This window comes from Oncorhynchus nerka, linkage group LG12, assembly GCF_034236695.1.
Source record: "Oncorhynchus nerka isolate Pitt River linkage group LG12, Oner_Uvic_2.0, whole genome shotgun sequence".
Classification (NCBI taxonomy): Eukaryota; Metazoa; Chordata; class Actinopteri; order Salmoniformes; family Salmonidae; genus Oncorhynchus; species Oncorhynchus nerka.
Genome location: NC_088407.1, coordinates 23397159 through 23416421, shown reverse-complemented (window position 1 = coordinate 23416421; position 19263 = coordinate 23397159). Strand labels below are relative to the sequence as shown.

General features: G+C 43.2%; 2 protein-coding genes across 8 annotated transcripts; one reads left to right on the top strand and one right to left on the bottom strand.

The window, feature by feature from the left end:
• Nucleotides 1–266: 266 nt before the first annotated feature.
• On the top strand, nt 267–5309 carry LOC115137972 (dehydrogenase/reductase SDR family member 4-like). Of its 3 annotated transcripts, none has more exons than XM_029674331.2 (9): nt 267–350; nt 704–846; nt 1126–1303; nt 1560–1661; nt 3861–3931; nt 4011–4062; nt 4189–4323; nt 4477–4556; nt 4765–5309. In XM_029674331.2, exons 2-9 carry the CDS (start codon nt 707–709, stop codon nt 4877–4879), a joined length of 873 nt encoding a protein of 290 aa, XP_029530191.1. In that variant the 5' UTR covers nt 267–350; nt 704–706; the 3' UTR covers nt 4880–5309. The 3 variants fall into 3 exon arrangements, with proteins under 3 accessions (XP_029530191.1, XP_029530190.1, XP_029530192.1); XM_029674330.2 differs by having other exon boundaries at nt 324–440; XM_029674332.2 differs by having other exon boundaries at nt 325–440; nt 4477–4532.
• Nucleotides 4960–19257, bottom strand: LOC115137971 (TERF1-interacting nuclear factor 2-like). Of its 5 annotated transcripts, none has more exons than XM_029674325.2 (8): nt 18969–19237; nt 14015–14217; nt 13690–13788; nt 13446–13541; nt 12702–12936; nt 11730–12579; nt 6154–6237; nt 4960–6047 (listed from the first exon to the last, which is right to left on the bottom strand). In XM_029674325.2, the coding sequence occupies exons 1-7, from the start codon at nt 19147–19149 to the stop codon at nt 6210–6212; spliced, it is 1692 nt and encodes a 563-aa protein (XP_029530185.1). In that variant the 5' UTR covers nt 19150–19237; the 3' UTR covers nt 4960–6047; nt 6154–6209. The 5 variants fall into 5 exon arrangements, with proteins under 5 accessions (XP_029530185.1, XP_029530188.1, XP_029530187.1 ...); XM_029674328.2 differs by having other exon boundaries at nt 18958–19231; XM_029674327.2 differs by lacking the exon at nt 18969–19237 and adding an exon at nt 17591–18671.
• Nucleotides 19258–19263: the final 6 nt, after the last annotated feature.

Genomic DNA, 19263 nt, shown 5'->3' with positions numbered 1-19263 from the left:
CTCGGGAGACTCTGGTGCTTTCACATACACAGATAGTTCAATCTGGGCCATTTTTATCTGGCAAGGAGAGATGCTGTAACTAACTAATTACGTTTAATGTAAGTAGATGGTAAACGCAACAAATTGTTATAGGCTATTTGCTTTGCTGCGGGTTTTGGGATTCTGTTTGAAAGGAGCACAGGCTGCCGTATAGACGAGAGTACAGGCGCAATGTCAATAGACGCAGTTGTAAATAAAGCAGTACACCCAGGATAGGACTTTTACTTTGGAGAAGTACCGGAAACGTCGTCTTTAAACTCGTGTTTTTATTCCTGTCTTCTGTCACTGGACGTAAAGGACTTTGCACAGAGGTACTTTGAACTTACAATTTGTAAACCAACAGTACGCCAAACCTTGATTATTGGTGTTACATGTAGCCGTTATTGATCAGAAAGTCAAAGGTAAGGTCATATCATTGTATTTTGAATTCAACATAACACTTGTATTCTTGCACAATTCAACCTTCACCTAATTTCTGCTCTTCATAACCGAGGTCTAGACACTGATAGCCACAATAAGGAGGCACATCGTGGATAAAGCAATGTAATAACTAAGGGACCTAGTAACTAAGGCATAATGTTTTGAAAGGGTCACTTGTGGGTTGGCACCTGCATTTGTGTGTCTACTGTATGTGTGTGCACTGAGAAATCTTCTCTCTTTCCAGGTAATGCTGAGGTGTTTTGTTAGCAGGAGCCTTTTGACCAATCCTGTCGCAGGTCAAACAAGAAAGATGTCTGGGGGCAGTCTTGCTGGGTCTCAAAGCAGTCTTGCAGGGAAGGTCGCCATAGTGACTGCCTCCACTGATGGGTAAGGAATAGCTGTGCCTACTGTTTTGCTGGGGATGTATTTCATTTGTTTATAGTGAATTGCCCACCTGCTCTATGGTCCTATGATGAGTTTTTCCTGACCGCTTAGCCTGACCTGGAAAAACTATGGGCACCAAGTTAGCCTATAAGCCATAACAAGTGTCTATGGAATAGGGGCCAGAGTTTTTCCTGGTTAGACCACACAGTCAGGGAAAGCTCTAGGCCCTATATATCATCCTTCTCCTACTGACTGTGTCTTCTTCTACTTCTTCTCTTTCAGAATTGGTCTGGCTGCAGCTCAGGCTCTCGGTCAGAGAGGGGCTCACGTTGTGGTGAGCAGCAGACGTCAGTCCAACGTGGACAAGGCCGTGGCACTACTGCAGAGTGAGAAGATACAAGTGACCGGAACGACTTGCAACGTTGGGAAAAGTGAAGACAGAGAAAGACTGGTTAACATGGTAAAGAAAAAGCCAATACATTTTAGCTCCTATTCCAGAAGGTGCACACAGAGTAGACATCAGTTGATCATCACGCGACAATATCGTATTCAAATTATACACCTTCAAATTGTGACCACCATCACACTCAACTTCAGCACAGTGACATTCCAGTACATCATCGATACTGTAGTTCCCACTTCTTGACACGGGGTCACAGGCACAGCCATCAGTCACATGCCCTTCCAGAATGTCAGTGTTGTTATTTTCCATTCAGACAGTGGAACATTGTGGAGGTATAGACATCCTGGTCTCGAACGCAGCAGTCAACCCTTTCTTTGGAAACATCATGGACTCCACAGCAGCAGTCTGGGATAAGGTGCGTTATGCGTCCAAGCATCTTACAAATGTTTTGAAAAGCAACTGGACCGAATATCTGCCCCATATACTGAAGCCTTGATGCAATGAAATATGTTACATGTCTAACAGTGCCGCATTTCCCTTAGTTTAATGTAACAAGTTATTTGAAGTATTCAGTAAGTTGTGTAATAACTATGTGATAAGTATTCATTGGTTGGTTTAACATACAGTTGAAGTCGGAAGTTTACATACACTTTGGTTGGAGTCATTTAAAACTAGTTTTCAACCATTCAAAAAATGTCTTGTTAACAAACTATAGTTTTGGCAAGTTGGTTAGGACATATGCTTTGTGCATGACACACGTAATTTTTCCAACAATTGTTTACAGACAGATTATTTCACTTATAATTCACTGTATCACAATTCCAGTGGGTCAGAAGTTGACTGTGCATTTAAACAGCTTTGAAAAATCCAGAAAATGTCAGGTCTTTAGAAGCTTCTGATAGGCTAATTGACATCATTTGAGTCAATTGGAGGTGTACCCGTGGATGTATTTCAAGGCCTACCTTCAAACTCAGTGCCTCTTTGCTTAACATCATGGGAAAATCCAAAGAAATTAGCCAAGACCTCAGAAAAAAAAATTGTAGACCTCCACAAGTCTGGTTCATCTTTGGGAGCAATTTCCAAATGCCTGAAGGTACCACGTTCATCTGTGCAAACAATAGTACGCAAGTATAAACACCATGGGACCACACAGCCATCATACAGCTCAGGAAGGAGACACGTTCTGTCTCCTAGAGATGAATGTACTTTGGTGCGAAAAGTGTAAATCAATCACAGAACAACAGCAAAGGACCTAGTGAAGATGGAGGAAACAGGTACAAAAGTATCTATATCCACAGTAAAACAAGTCCTATATCGACATAACCTGAAAGGCCGCTCAGCAAGGAAGAAGCCACTGCTCCAAAACTGCCATAAAAAAGCCCGACTACGGTTTGCAACTGCACATGGGGACAAAGATCATACTTTTTGGAGAAATGTCCTCTGGTCTGATGAAACAAAAATAAAACTGTTTGGTCATAATGACCATCGTTATGTTTGGAGGAAAAAGGGGGAGGCTTGCAAGCCGAAGAACACCATCCCAACCGTGAAGCATGGGGGTGGCAGCATCATGTTGTGGGGGTGCTTTGCTGCAGGAGGGACTGGTGCACTTCACAAAATTGATGGCATCATGAGGAAAGGAAATTATGTGGATATATTGAAGCAACATCTCAAGACATCAGTCAGGAAGTTAAAGCTTGGTCGCAAATTTGTTTTCCAAATGGACAATGACCCCAAGCATACTTCCAAAGTCGTGGCAAAATGGCTTAAGGACAACAAAGTCAAGGTATTGGAGTGGCCATCACAAAGCCCTGACCTCAATCCTATAGAAAATTTGTGTGCAGAACTGAAAAAGCGTGTGCGAACAAGGAGGCCTACAAAACCGACTCAGTTACACAAGCTCTGTCAGGAGGAATGGGCCAAAATTCACCCAACTTATTGTGGGAAGCTTGTGGAAGGCTACCCGAAACGTTTGACCCAAGTTAAAAATGTTAAAGGCAATGCTACAGAGTACTAATTGAGTGTATGTAAAAACTTCTGACCCACTGGGAATGAGATGAAAGAAATAAAAGCTGAAATAAATCACTCTACATTATTACAATAAAGTTGTGATCGTAACTGGCCTAAGACAGGGAATTCTTACTAGGATTAAATGTCAGGAATTGTGAAAAACTGAGTTCAAATGTATTTGGTGTATGTAAACATCTGACTTCAACTGTAAATGCCTAAGTATTCATTAGTTGGTTTAACATAGGTGCTTAAGTATTCATTAGTTGGTTTAACCAACTATTCATTAGTTGGGCCTCCCGAGTGGCGCATCGGTCTAAGACACTGCATCTCAGTGCAAGAGACGTCACTGCAGTACCTGGTCCGAATACAGACTGCATCACATCCGGCCGTGATTGAGAGTCCCATAGGACGGCGCACAATTGGCCTAGCGTCGTCCGGGTTTGGCCCGGTGTATGCCGTCATTGTAAATAAGAATTTGTTCTCAACTGACTTGCCAAGTTAAATAAAGGTTTCACACATTCACATAGATGCTTAGGTATTCCTTGGTTGATTTAACATAGTTGCTTTGTTTACATGATCTAATGCTGTACTGTTCACTTCCATGCAGATCCTGGATGTGAATGTTAAGGCAGCCTTTCTTATGACCCAACTGGTGGTGCCTCACATGGAGAAGAGGGGGTGAGAGAGAGAGAAGATGTAAATAATGAAGTAGGAAGGTGTTTTGTGAACTATAACAATTACAATGTGTGTTTCCCAGGGGCGGGAGTGTTGTGTTTGTGTCCTCTGTCGCCGGCTACCAGCCTATGCAGGTAAGCTCCTCTGATTTTCCCTCTGAATGGCTCTCGGGTCGATCATCTAAGAATTTGTTGTGTGTAGTGTTAATTTACATTAGTATGAAGAAATCTTTTTTCAACGTGACCTTTGATTCCCCCCAGGCCCTGGGTCCTTACAGTGTGAGTAAGACGGCCCTATTAGGCCTAACCAGAGCCTTGGCCCCTGAACTGGCCCAGAGCCACATCCGTGTCAACTGTGTGGCACCCGGCGTCATCAAGACCCGCTTCAGCCAAGCAGTGAGGATCCCTTCCCTTTCTATCGTCATCTTCACCGGTTTACTCGTTTCATCTTTGCTTACCCTCTATTTCTATCACTTGTTTGGCTGTTGTTTTCCTATCAGTCATACAGATAGGAGTTTTTGATCATGCGGTGTTCTTATTCTCTCTCAGTTGTGGCAGGACGAAGACGTTGTGGACGAGTTCAAGAAGCAGCTTAGCATTAAAAGGTTGCCTTCAACTTCATTCTTAGGGTACATCGTTTAGTTCATTGTACATTCTTACCCTCAGGTGTTATTGTTTTTATGTAGTGTGTCTGACCCATTGTGACTGAATTGGTAGAATTTGCTTGTGTAACATTGAAAGACATGTTGTAGTGTTGTTGACGTCATACCTGTATGTGGCTGTCTTTATGCATGTTCACCATGGTGGTCTGGTTTGATTTGTTACTTATTCTCCCAGGGTTGGGGAGCCAGAGGAGATCGGTGGAGTGATCGCTTTCCTGTGCTCTAAGGACGCGTCCTACATCACTGGAGAGACCATCACTGTGACTGGAGGGATGAGCTGCAGGTTGTGAGACTAGTCGGGCTGTAAAGTGTCAATAGAATCTGGCCACGCTGACTGACTGTGACACTCAAAAGGAAACAATGCTTGTAATGTAAGAATGGACTGTAAGACAGGTAGATTTATTCTACATTGCAGAGAAATGGAATCCTCTAAGACTGTAGTGACATGAGGACACTAAGGCAGGAAGTGGACAGTGTTGACACCACTGCTGAGATTATTACTGACATTCTCGGTATGCTTTTCAGTGGGCTCTATACAGTGTATTGGGTTAATAACAAATGAACACAATGTATTATTACTACACTTCAAAGACTGTCACAGCACACTAAAGCATTTGAGCTCACAAGCAAGGTCCAAATGTCTGTTAACACTCTGTCCCACCATCAAGCCCTTAGGAACTATAACTACATTGCCTTAATAAACAAGAGTTAACGCCGTCATACTTTTGATTATTGGACTTCATAAATATAGATACAGGAACTAGTAAATACATTTATTATACACAATTAAATTGTAGTTCTTCACACTAAGACATTGGAAGTGTGAAAAATAACTATTATTTGGCAGATGCATAAATTTCCCTTTGATTCATTATTTGCTTTTTGAAGATCCTGCATCTGGTTATTAGAAAAGGACAATTGAACTATAATTATATACAAGTCAAACTAATTAGCAAAACTCTTCTCAATTTGTGCAAGTTTTTTCCTCAGTTATCAATATGTCAAGATATTCCTATTACCCCTAAAAGAAAATGTGTTGGCCAATTGAACTGACAAGTATTACAGCACACAGGTAGTGCGGTTTTAGTGACAGGTCAATCCTTTTGACTTCACAATAAAAGTCACCCAGGTTTTAAAAAAATGCTTATTCCAAAGTGAATCAGATACAAAGAATCGTAAAACTCTGCTAGTCAGTCACTATTAAATATTTTCTTACAGTGGATGGTGAAATGATTTTGCCATGTCTAATAAACAGACCATATAAATTGGCATAACAGCACAAACAGATCTGGGACCAGGAGAAATGATTTTGCCATAGACGTGTGAATTATTGAGTGTCATCTGTGTCCGTTGCCGTGAGACAGCAGGTGGCGTCGGGCCATGCCGGGCTTAAAGAACTCCCTGAGGGTTGGGCACTTAGGTGTCGTGCTTGGACCTGTAGTAGGGCTTCACAAACAACTGGGGGAGACAGAGAGCACATTAGACTGCAGTAGTTTCAGGAACCATAGACGCACGAGGGCAAGCAAGGTTAATAATAAAAGTTGCTTCCCAAGGCTCTACTTACACTGCCTTTGAAATACTTTGTCGCTTCATCCTCTGAATATCCATTGACATCCTGTGTCACCGGTTACTGGAGAAGTGAACATTTCTAGATGGAAACGAGAAGGTAAGGCTTGGAATAACACTGTAATGGCTAGGCAACGATAACTGCACTGACATAACGTACTCACTTAACCATAGAATTGAGAGTACATGCATGCAGATATGATCAATGCACAGTTCCTGGAGGTGTAAACAGTGAAGTAATAGTCCTACACTTCTGCTAATACTGGACATTTACAATATCAATGTGATGACACTATGTATTTTTTGATGTATTCCCCCCCCCAGTCGCTTCGGTGCAATTTTCACAAGTTTGTGATCACAACTTAGTACAAACCTCAACTGATCAAAACGGCAGTTTTCAAATCTCGAAGCACATTTTCAATTGACTTAAGTACAACACACAATTATAGGTCACTATTTTACCAAACACTGTTTCAGCTAGAAATACATGTTCCACATTGCAATACATGTTTATATAAAGCAATTGCCTTTCACAATGTCCACACTACTTTTAATATGATTCTCTTTTGTTAAAATACATTTTACTCTTACTTAAATCAGACTGCTCTTAATTGATAATCACTTAACCGTTTGGTAAACCTACAGATTTGCCTACTACAGATTGAGAACTACATAATGAAAAGATATATTTGTGAAGAAGAAGCTTACTGTACAAAACATTAGGAACACCTTCCCAATATTGAGTTGCACCCCCTATTGCCCTCAGACCAGCTTCAGTTCGTCAGGGCATGGACTACAAGGTGTCAAAAGCATTCCCGATACGCATGGAAAACTGTTCAGTGTCAAAAACCCAGCAGCGTTGCAGTTCTTGACACAAGACCACCTGGCACCTACTACCATAACCTGTTCAAAAGCACCTACACATTTTCTGAATGGCACACATACACAATCCATGGCTCAATTGTCTCAAGGCTTACAAATGCTTCTTTAACCTGCCTTCTCCCCTTCATCTACACTGATTGAATTGACATCAAAAGGGGATCAAAGCGTCACCTGGATTCACCTGGTATGACGATCATGAAAATAGGTGTTTGTAATGTTTTGTACACATTAGGAACACATCCCCATGAGCATGCCACCATCCTTCAGGCCATGGATGAGGTATGCAATGACATTAATCCAGACCGACAGAATGTCATGCTTGGATTCACCATATCAAAAGGTTTATCCCCAGGTGCATGAACAATGAGGACAGTTACTGTGATGTCAATGAGAAGCTAAAGTATGACCAATGGGGACATTTACTGTAATGTTAATGAATACCTAAAGTATGCCCAATGAGGATATTCACTGTGATGTCAATGAAAACCTAAAGTATGACCAAAATTCTCAAGACAGGCTTGATGCAAACTAGTGGTCTGCTAAACATTGTTTCTTCCATGTGATTACAGTAGTACTTTTCGGGGTATTTTATTCGGATCCTCATTAGCTACTACTAAAAGCAGCAGCTACTCTTCCTGGGGTCCAAACAAAAGATACAGAACATTAATAGACAAGTGCATCACAAGGACAGAATTACATACACTTTCATAATCATGTGCAAACCGCGAAAACAAAAATACAATAATAAGGTCCGTTGCAAATAGGCAGATATTTTTTGCTAAATTTCCCTGACGTGAATAAAGCTCCCATGTTTCTATAGGACCGCTTGTAATGGGTATTCTGGGGTAAAGTATAGACTTTTTACAGTTACCACCCGCATTGGGTTTCTTACGGTAACATGTAATCTCTTAAACTTGTAGGCCTTTTGTTAGTTACCGTTAGGTAAAATGAAACATTCATGAACTTTCCTAAATAACCAAGACAGTTACTTATGTCAGTTCATACAGGGCTCCACCTATTGTCCTTCACCCCAGAAAATAAAATGAACTAAACAGACATACAGGCTTCACTTCGCTTCCTTCACCCCTGCTCAGAATGAGCTACATTCCTTGAGCCTTGTTACAGTCTACCGCCCATGAAGGGTTCTGAGGTACAGTGTACCGTCCATGAAGGGTTATCTGAGGTACAGTCTACCGCCCATGAAGGGTTATCTGAGGTACAGTCTACCGCCCATGAAGGGTTATCTGAGGTACAGTGTACCGCCCATGAAGGGTTATCTGAGGTACAGTGTACCGCCCATGAAGGGTTATCTGAGGTACAGTGTACCGCCCATTAAGGGTTATCTGAGGTACAGTGTACCGCCCATTAAGGGTTATCTGAGGTACAGTGTACAGTCCATGAAGGGTTATCTGAGGTACAGTGTACAGTCCATGAAGGGTTATCTGAGGTACAGTGTACCGCCCATGAAGGGTTATCTGAGGTACAGTGTACCGCCCATGAAGGGTTATCTGAGGTACAGTCTACCGTCCATGAAGGGTTATCTGAGGTACAGTGTACCGCCCATGAAGGGTTATCTGAGGTACAGTGTTACAGTCTACCGTCCATGAAGGGTTATCTGAGGTACAGTGTTACAGTCTACCACCCATGGAGGGTTATCTGAGGTAGTGTTACAGTCTACCGTCCATGAAGGGTTATCTGAGGTACAGTGTTACAGTCTACCGTCCATGAAGGGTTATCTGAGGTACAGTGTACCGCCCATGAAGGGTTATCTGAGGTACAGTGTTACAGTCTACCGTCCATGAAGGGTTCTGAGGTACAGTGTTACAGTCTACCGCCCATGAAGGGTTATCTGAGGTACAGTGTTACAGTCTACCGCCCATGAAGGGTTATCTGAGGTACAGTGTACCGCCCATGAAGGGTTATCTGAGGTACAGTGTACCGCCCATGAAGGGTTATCTGAGGTACAGTGTACCGCCCATGAAGGGTTATCTGAGGTACAGTGTACCGCCCATGAAGGGTTATCTGAGGTACAGTGTACCGTCCATGAAGGGTTCTGAGGTACAGTCTACCGCCCATGAAGGGTTATCTGAGGTACAGTGTAACAGCCTACCTACCGCCCATGAAGGGTTGAGGTACAGTGTAACGTGTTATAGTCTACCGCCCATGAAGGGTTCTGAGGTATAGTGTACCGTCCATGAAGGGTTCTGAGGTACAGTGTTACAGTCTACCGCCCATGAAGGGTTATCTGAGGTACAGTGTACCGTCCATGAAGGGTTATCTGAGGTACAGTCTACCGCCCATGAAGGGTTATCTGAGGTACAGTCTACCGCCCATGAAGGGTTATCTGAGGTACAGTGTACCGTCCATGAAGGGTTATCTGAGGTACAGTCTACCGCCCATGAAGGGTTATCTGAGGTACAGTGTAACAGCCTACCTACCGCCCATGAAGGGTTGAGGTACAGTGTAACGTGTTATAGTCTACCGCCCATGAAGGGTTCTGAGGTACAGTGTACCGTCCATGAAGGGTTCTGAGGTACAGTGTTACAGTCTACCGCCCATGAAGGGTTATCTGAGGTACAGTGTACCGCCCATGAAGGGTTATCTGAGGTACAGTCTACCGCCCATGAAGGGTTATCTGAGGTACAGTCTACCGCCCATGAAGGGTTATCTGAGGTACAGTGTACCGCCCATTAAGGGTTCTGAGGTACAGTGTAACAGTCTACCGCCCATGAAGGGTTGAGGTACAGTGTAACGTGTTATAGTCTACCGTCCATGAAGGGTTATCTGAGGTACAGTGTTACAGTCTACCGCCCATGAAGGGTAATCTGAGGTACAGTCTACCGCCCATGAAGGGTTATCTGAGGTACAGTGTACCGCCCATGAAGGGTTCTGAGGTACAGTGTAACAGTCTACCGCCCATGAAGGGTTGAGGTACAGTGTAACGTGTTATAGTCTACCGCCCATGAAGGGTTCTGAGGTATTATGCAAGGCCTTGGACCTGCTCATGAAATGAACAAGATCCTTGTGAATCAGATGGAGCCGCCAGGCTCCTGCTCATATAAACTGAACCAGATGGGAGTTTCACCTAAGGGCCTTGGCTCCCGCTGAGGCTTTCACCTCAGCCACTGTGGTCAGTTAAGAGGTGAACGCAGCAACCTTGAATAGTGTTTCCTCCCTCCTCCTGCTAAAGTTTCAACCTAATGGTTTCCACCTCACCAACTTGTGTTACATTACCACCTTCATTCCACCCCAGTATCGTCCACCAGTCGCACACGGAATCAACCAAAGGACAAAGTTACATAAATGGAAATAAAGAACACACTTACATAGTTCAGCCTAACTAACATTCCATACATCAATAATACTATGCTCTACCAGGCAGGCCCTGGTATTCTGTCACTGCATCAATGTTCTCACAACATCACCTAGTCAGTGAGAGGAGGATCATATCATACAGAGTATGGAGAAAAAAATACATTCAAATAAGTACTTGTATTTTATTCAGGGGAGCCCAATTGAGACTAGTGTCTCATTTGCAATTGTGCCCTGGGGACAAAAATGTAATCAAAACAACACATCAGGCTATTTTAACAAGTTATAATAGTTCATTAAAACAATTGCACACTTAGTTTTAAACTGCCCTATCGATCCCAGGCTCTCACACAACCGGATTGTGAACAGAATTGAAATTGAGAAAAATTTGGTAAAATACACAACAAAAAATAAGTTTGTGGAGACAAGTGGGACCTCAAAGAATTAACCAACCAAGGTCCTGCTGACCTTCTGATACAGGATGCAGTGATGAGTATTAAAAAACCCTCACCTGTAATAAAGCGAAGGGCGCTATGGTAGACGGCATTCGATGGTTTAAGAGTAGTGGCTGCTGCATTCTGGTAAATGGTGGCACCGTAGTCAAGAACTGGCAGAGAAGATGACTGTACAATATGCTTCCTGCCGTTCATGGAGAGGCACCATCTATTTCTAAAAAGAAAACCCCTTTAAATCTTAGCTCTTTGTGTAGCGCATCTGTACGTTTAAAAAAAAAAGGTGAAGAAACGTGAAGATATTTATCAATCCAGACGCTCAGATATTTATCAATCCAGACGCTCAGATATTTATCAATCCAGACGCTCAGATATTTATAGGCGGGAACCCACTTGATGATACGAGCCACCCAAAGAGTGAATATGTAGACCATCAGAAATGTATCCGTGAATTAGAGAACAGATTTCGTTTGGCCCGCATTAAGTCCAAGTTTATTTTCACCTAGCTTCCACATAGGAGAAATTCAAGGTGTAGCACCTTGTGTGGTGAAAGTTTTCTTCAAAATGAACTTAGAATGAAGTTTTGAATATGAGACTTTCTGCGTTACAAGTGTTACCAGTTCTAAGTTTTGTACGAAGCCTTTTGAAAATTCACCACATACTTGTGAAAATAGCATAAAAGCAATTTTTTTAAATTAAAAACTGTAGTACTAGTGAGTATTTGACTAGCCTGATTGCTCGATCCGTTGCTGATTTAAACAATTACAGTTGTGTGCCAACATTCCACTTACATGTATGAGATGATGAACCTATGGAACGATGAATGAACAACGTCATTTTACTAAAGAAAGCACAGCCAGATCTGGCAACCAGGCTAGTATAGGAAAGTATCCTTGGTTGTTTAAATCAGCACCTGTATTTCTCTTACTCTTTGTCAGCTGATGCTGGAAGCCCCATATCTAGGGTCAATGACCTGTCACTCAACTTCCGTTGCCAGGTCGAAGGAAGCCGACATGCCATTATCGCCGTGAACTTGGGCCTCTGTCCCCATAGAAAGCTCCCTTCCCCTGCTGTTGGTGTCCTGTTGCTGCAGGAAGGAGGTTGTGACTTCAAAAGAGCAGGGATGTCTGTTGAAATCAGTCGGGGGATGAGCACCCTGGGTTTGTTGAGCAGACAGGCTGTGATGTAAGAATAGAGGCGATGGTCTTCCGGAACCTTGAGGTTTGCGATCCCCAACTGGACCAAACAGTCCCTAAGAAGGTCTCTCTCAGTCTCTCCATCTCTACCGCTCGTCATATCCTCCTCTCCATCTCTAACAAACTCCCCCCCACGCCCTCTCCTGAGCACTCTTTCACTCCCTCTGTCTCTCACACTCCTCCTCTTCCTCCCTCTTCTCATGACCATGATCTCCCCGTCCTCTTCGGATTCCTCTTCTCTGCTTTTGACACATGTATATTTTGACCTCTCCGTTGACTCAGCGTCCTCCTCCACATCTCTTGAAACCGATTGGATAACAACGTCTCCCTGGAAAGTTCTTGCCCTCTTATTGGCTGAAGCCATGACTGGATGGTCTTCGTTGCAAATCCCGCCAATCACAGGTGCGACGGGCAATGACAAGTTTGTTTGTCTGTAATCAGTTAATGGGGTTAAAGACAGAGGGCTTGGGGTGGAAACCGAGGCAGGCTTAGATCTTGATTTGACGCTTTGCTGCACTCTTCCAGAGGGAGGGAGAGAGAGTGATGAGAGGAGGTAGTCACCCATACACGGAGAGAGAGAAGCTGATAGGAGGTAACAAAAGAGATGAGGTTAGCCGATATCTTAAAAATCTATCCCAGGCGTTGTGAAATCTGGCTGGCGACTGCAATGTAGTCGGCCTGGAACGCGCCCTATGTAGACCCACCTGCAGAATCCAGGTGTCCCAGGCAGATCTGGTGCTGGAGCAGGGTCCTCAGGAGCTGGGGTTGGGAGGCAGCCTGCGCACACTCCTCCAGGACAGGAGGGGCAGCAGTGAGCCACGACACCGTCTGAGCCAGGTTGGGCACTGGGAGAAGCTGGTCCAGTCGGAGCAGGAACTCCCACAGCAGTTTCTCCAGCTCCTGGTCAAACTGAGGCCCATACTCTGACGGAAACTCCACCTGTATGGGGTAGACGAGAGGGGGACAGAGAATTTGAGATTTCCTCAGTGGATGTAGCCTCCTACGACCATAGCGAAACAGAATGTAAGCTTGCGAGACCAGGATGGTAGTATGAGGCTACAGTGACTGTCTCTAATTAAGATAACTTTGTTCATTTACGCACAAGGTCCAACCAAAATGTTACTTCCTGTTTTAACCCAACCCCTCTAAAAGACACACATACGTAGTGTTTTGGGGGGATAGGTGTGGGGGGCTGCCACAGTGGGTGCCCGGGCAGCTGTTGTTGTGGGGGGTTAAGTGGCTTGCTCAAGGGCACAACAGTAGACAATGCAATCTAGGATTTGATACCAGCAACCCTCCGGTTGGCCAGCTCACTTCATGACTGATATTTTCGGTCGGCCCCGGGATTCGACAGGACAGCCCTCCTGTTGCTGGCTTGCCTCTCTAACAGCTAGGCTACCTGCCGCCCCGAAAAGCTGCTGAGTCAAACAAAACAAAGCCAGTCTGACCTTGTAGAATAGTTCTCTCTCTGTGGGGTCTTTCAGAAAGCTTTCAACCAGGTCCCGGAGGTTGGTCACTGCTGTTTCAATCTTCACATCCTTTTTCTGAAACATAGGCATGCAGAGACATCACTTACAGCAAACATACTGTATTTCTCACTAAATCATTCCTAGGGTACAAAGCAGTGAAGTGATGAAAGACCATTCAAATACCACACCCATCTTGCAGTACAGAGAACTGACTGTCACTCACCAGGGCAGAGGACGGGTTGGGGCCACGGATTCTTTCCAGCTGGGTAAGGATAACCGCTGGATCTGGTGGGTCTGAGCCACTGCACAGCTCTAAGATCAGCTACAAATGGCCAGAGACATAATTAAGGACTGAACAGTCTGACAGTGGAAGCACATACAGGGTAATATTTATTAAGTTGCAACGGAAAACAAAATTGAGCTTTTCTTATTGGACAAGTTCAGGTTTTCAACCATTTGGTGCCAAATGAATGCAACCCATTTTTACTACAACACAACTGTTTAAAGACTTATGGCCATGGGTCAACAATATCATCCTCCACACACACCCGTGATCTCAGCCCCAGAGCCAGCTTGGCCTGGTGTCTAGATGTGAGCAGGCCAGGGACAGTCTCACAGCAGGATGTCACAAACTCCTCCAGCGTCCCATAATGCATCACATCTCGTTGCTTCATCACCTTCCACATGGCAGCAGAGACCAGCCGGATGGAAGGGGCCAGGAGGCGTAGGGAGGAGAAGGAAAGGAAGATGTCTGAGGGGATAGAGAGGGGAGAGTAACGCGGAGCAAATAGTGCCTTTTGAGGTCAGTTGGTTTGATAAAATAATCTTTAAATTAAAGTCCCATGACGGTAGTGACATCCCATTACTGCCTATCACTTATTCATTCTTATTTCAGGTGTTGTGTATATTATAGAGGTCGACCGATTAATCAGAATGGCCGATTAATTAGGGCCGATTTCAAGTTTTCATAACAATCGGAAATCGGTATTTTTGGACACCGTATTAAAAAAATAAAAAATGTACACCTTTATTTCATCTTTATTTAACTAGGCAAGTTAGTTAAGAACACATTCTTATTTTCAATGACGGCCTAGGAACGGTGGGTTAACTGCCTCGTTCAGGGGCAGAAGGACATTTTTACCTTGTCAGTTCGAGGGATTCAATCTTGCAACCTTACAGTTAACTAGTCCAACGCTCTAACCACCTGATTACATTGCACTCCACGAGGAGACTGCCTGTTACGCGAATGCAGTAAGCCAAGGTAAGTTGCTAGCTAGCATTAAACTTATCTTATAAAAAACAATCAAATCAATCATAATCACGAGTTAACTACACATGGTTGATGATATTACTAGTTTATCTAGCGTGTCCTGCATTGCATATAATCCATGCGGTGCGTATCGTTGCTCCAACGTGTACCTAACCATAAACATCAATGCCTTTCTTAAAATCAATACACAGAAGTATATATTTTTAAACCTGCATATTTAGCCAAAATAAATCCAGATTAGCAGGCAATATTAACCAGGTGAAATTGTGTCACTTCTCTTGAGTTCATTGAACGCAGAGTCAGTGTATATGCAACAGTTTGGGCCGCCTAATTTGCCAGAACTTTACGTAATTATGGCATAACATTGAAGGCTGTGCAATGTAACAGGAATATTTAGAGGAATATTCACCCATTAGATAAAATACGGAACGGTTTCAGATTTCACTGAAAGAATAAACGTCTTGTTTTCGAAATGATGGTTTCCGGATTCGACCATATTAATGACCTAAGGCTCGTATTTCTGTGTGTTATCATGTTATAACTAAGTCTATGATTTCATAGAGCAGTCTGACTGAGTGATGGTATGCAGCAGCAGGCGCGTAAGCATTCATTCAAACAGCACTTTTGTGCGTTTGCCAGCAGCTGTTTATTACTTCAAGCCTATCAACTCCCGAGATTAGGCTGGTGTAACCGATGTGAAATGGCTAGCTAGTTAGCGGGGTGCGCGCTAATAGCATTTCAAACGTCACTCGCTCTGAGACTTAGAGTTGTTATTCCCCTTGCTCTGCATAGGTAACGCTGCTTCGAGGGTGGCTGTCATCTCTATAGAGATGCTGCCTATGCGGTCTGACAAAAATCACTATTTTAGTAGTTCTTCAAAGTAAATAAGGCCAAGATCATGTATTTCCAGGTAAAGATACCTCGAAGCAACTGCTCTCTTATTCCTCTCAATCGCACATTCTGTCTCTTCTCTCTCCTTTTCTGCCCCACACTAACCTAACGTAGCAGGCATAAAAGAGAAACATACCGGAGTAGGCGTGCAAGGGATTGAGTCATTGTAGTTAATGACCACATTTTCTGCATTAAATTATGTAGAATATTGGCCAGTTGGGAACTACAACTCCTCACTACATCGCATAGTTCAGGCTTGATCTGAATTTATCTCTACAGAAACTGCAATGTGCACATTGAGCTCACAGAAAAAGAAAAAACAATTCTAATAATTGAACTGAAGTCAGTCAATTAGTTGTTTAAAAAACTAAAAATGACTGACATTTCGGTTAATCGCTCAGTACTAGAAGAGTGACTGGCTGTTAGCCTTTTTTGAGCGTCATGTTTAAATCATATAAGAGACTGTTGAGCTTCACAATCAATTTTAGATAATCTTGGATGATTTGGACATGATGCACAAAAAAAAGGTAATATTGGACCCATGAATATCGGCACCGCAAAAAAGTCAAGTAAACAACACTTTCCTGTGGATACCCGATCTCCACCTCCTACCGCCAAAAGCACCAGCATGTACAACCGGTAAAGTAAGTGTAAATATAATTGTATTAAACATTCTGGCTTTTAGAGACTATTGCATATTTTTTTAGGGTGGATTCCCTCATACTGAAAATCCATGGAGTAACCATGGTAACAGTGCTGTTTTAAAGGGGAAGGAACCATTGGGTATGTTTTGTAATTTGGGCGAACTATCCCTTTAAAATAGTTAGGGCGTAATTAATCTTCCTACTTTACTTCAAATTCAAGTAGTTGAAGGCACCATTTTCTAGCCTCCAATACCCTACTCAACAAATTGGATGCAGTCTATCACAGTGCAATCCGTTTTGTCACCAAAGCCCCATATACTACCCACCATTGCGACCTGTACGCTCTCGTTGGCTGGCCCTCGCTTCATACTCGTCGCCAAACCCACTGGCTCCATGTCATCTACAAGACCCTGCTAGGTAAAGTCCCCCCATATCTCAGCTCACCATAGCATCTCCCACCTGTAGCACACGCTCCAGCAGGTATATCTCTCTAGTCACCCCCAAAACCAATTCTTTCTTTGGCCGCCTCTCCTTCCAGTTCTCTGCTGCCAATGACTGGAACGAACTACAAAAATCTCTGAAACTGGAAACACTTATCTCCCTCACTAGCTTTAAGCACCAACTGTCAGAGCAGCTCACAGATTACTGCACCTGTACATAGCCCACCTATAATTTAGCCCAAACAACTACCTCTTTCCCTACTGTATTTAATTTATTTATTTTGCTCCTTTGCACCCCATTATTTTTATTTCTACTTTGCACATTCTTCCATTGCAAATCTACCATTCCAGTGTTTTACTTGCTATATTGTATTTACTTTGCCACCATGGCCTTTTTTTGCCTTTACCTCCCTTATCTCACCTCATTTGCTCACATCGTATATAGACTTGTTTATACTGTATTATTGACTGTATGTTTGTTTATTCCATGTGTAACTCTGTGTCGTTGTATGTGTCAAACTGCTTTGCTTTATCTTGGCCAGGTCGCAATTGTAAATGAGAACTTGTTCTCAACTTGCCTATCTGGTTAAATAAAATAAATAAGCCCTTATTATATAATGGTTGATAAAGACACCCGAATGTATTGACTGGCTGCAAAACGGTTAGGAAACTGTCAATGTCACTTTGCTTTTACTAACACTGTGACTATGCGTCTTGTTTTAGGAGACTATGTGGCTACTGTACTGATATAGCTAGCTAGGGGCAACCATTAGGTTGTTTGTTTAGGGCTGGCTAACCCGCAATTAGATACCTACTGTTTCTTTGCAGTTAATGATTGCAAAGAGAAAACTGTTGGAAACCAAAGACTAAAGTAATTACCCATTTCAGATGACTTCTTAGTTGCCATATTGTCCCGTTCGAATTTAGGTCGATTTTTATACTTAGAATGGCTAGCTAGCTTTAGCTCACTTCCCAAGCCAACTTTGTAGACAACTTTGTAGCTAGCTAGGCTAATAAAGCGTTTCTTCTGAGATTGCTGGATAAGTTAACGACAAGGTTACAATAACAAGTGATTATCTAGCAATACAGACAGAAAACATGCAACGCTCGAGGTTGCTATTCTGTATCTATTACACTGACTTTGGTCATAAGAGTTTGTTAATTTTAGGCGTAAAAACACGCTGGGTTCTCTTGCTTTCTCTTCTTCAGGATTGGGTTGGCGGATCGTATCCAACTTTCAAGGTGCATACATCGCCACCTACTGTACTAGGAGTGTAAGGCCAGTCACGGCCTAACTACATTAAATTGTCCTCATTAGTCCTGTTCCTCTAAGAACGTGAAATAGAGCCCTAAAAACTCCCACTTCCTTCTTTCAAATCTCCATATTTCCCCTTCTCAGGCTCTAGGACCTGAGAGGGTGATATGGCTGGTGACAATACTCCATGCAACTCCTCCGCCGAGAAGTCTTTCAGTCCCGGGAACCACTCTGCAGCATCCACAATGATATCTATTTTCTGAAATTTCCTCTCCACCTTGGTAGTGCCATTAATCACCATAGCTATGAAGGCCACACAGTCCACCTTCTTAACATATAGGTCCTGTTGGTGAAATTCAACCCCTGCAGCAAAGGCCTATCCGCCACCATGACACCATGGAGTCTTTAGGAGTACCATTCGAACACTTAACAGCCGCTGCATATGAAATGCTTTGGAAAACCCGGATTTTGGCCAAATTCTCTTCTACCCTGGTCGGGCATTCCAAAGAAGCTTCATGGTTCCCACTACAATTGCAACATGTTACATTTTCATCACTTCTAAAACATTTTCCACATCTCCCCTTCTGCAAACACTTGACTGAAACATGTTCAAAAGCTCTACAGTGATCACACTGCATTGGTCTTGGGGTAAATGCTCGGCCCTGTAGTTTATATACCCCAACTGCACTTGAGTAGGGAAGAGACTCCATATAAAAAGAGACTTGACGACCCCCGCGCGCGCACACACACACACACACACACACACACACACACACACGATTCACCCGACGTGCTTCAATCACTCCAGTAATATTTTTCATCTCTGTAACAGATTTCCCACGAGACGCCAGGTATTATCCCCTTAACCGTGCCGTGTTCCGAAGCCACGTCAAACTTCTCAATTCGGGTAAGACGTGTGTTGCACACGTTCTTTCTGATCCACAGAAATACATTACATCTAAACAAACATGCCTCTCGTAATTCTCACAACCTTCAATTTACCCAGCACTTTCTCCACCAATTTGGATATCTCAAATGGGTTCTTCAAGATTGGTAATCCGATCCGCTTCTCCTCATTAATAACCCATAGTGTTACAAGATAAGGAACATTCTCAGCACTGTACGCTACTCCTTGATTCAACATCCACATCTGCTTCCACCATCTCTTTCTCCAAAACCACATTTCCCCCGCCTTCTCTACTTGCTGGATGTGACGTCTGAATGAATGTATAATCAAAGATTGTATAACTAAATGAAGATAGACCACCGTCTGTTGTTTCCAATGGGAACAGATGAG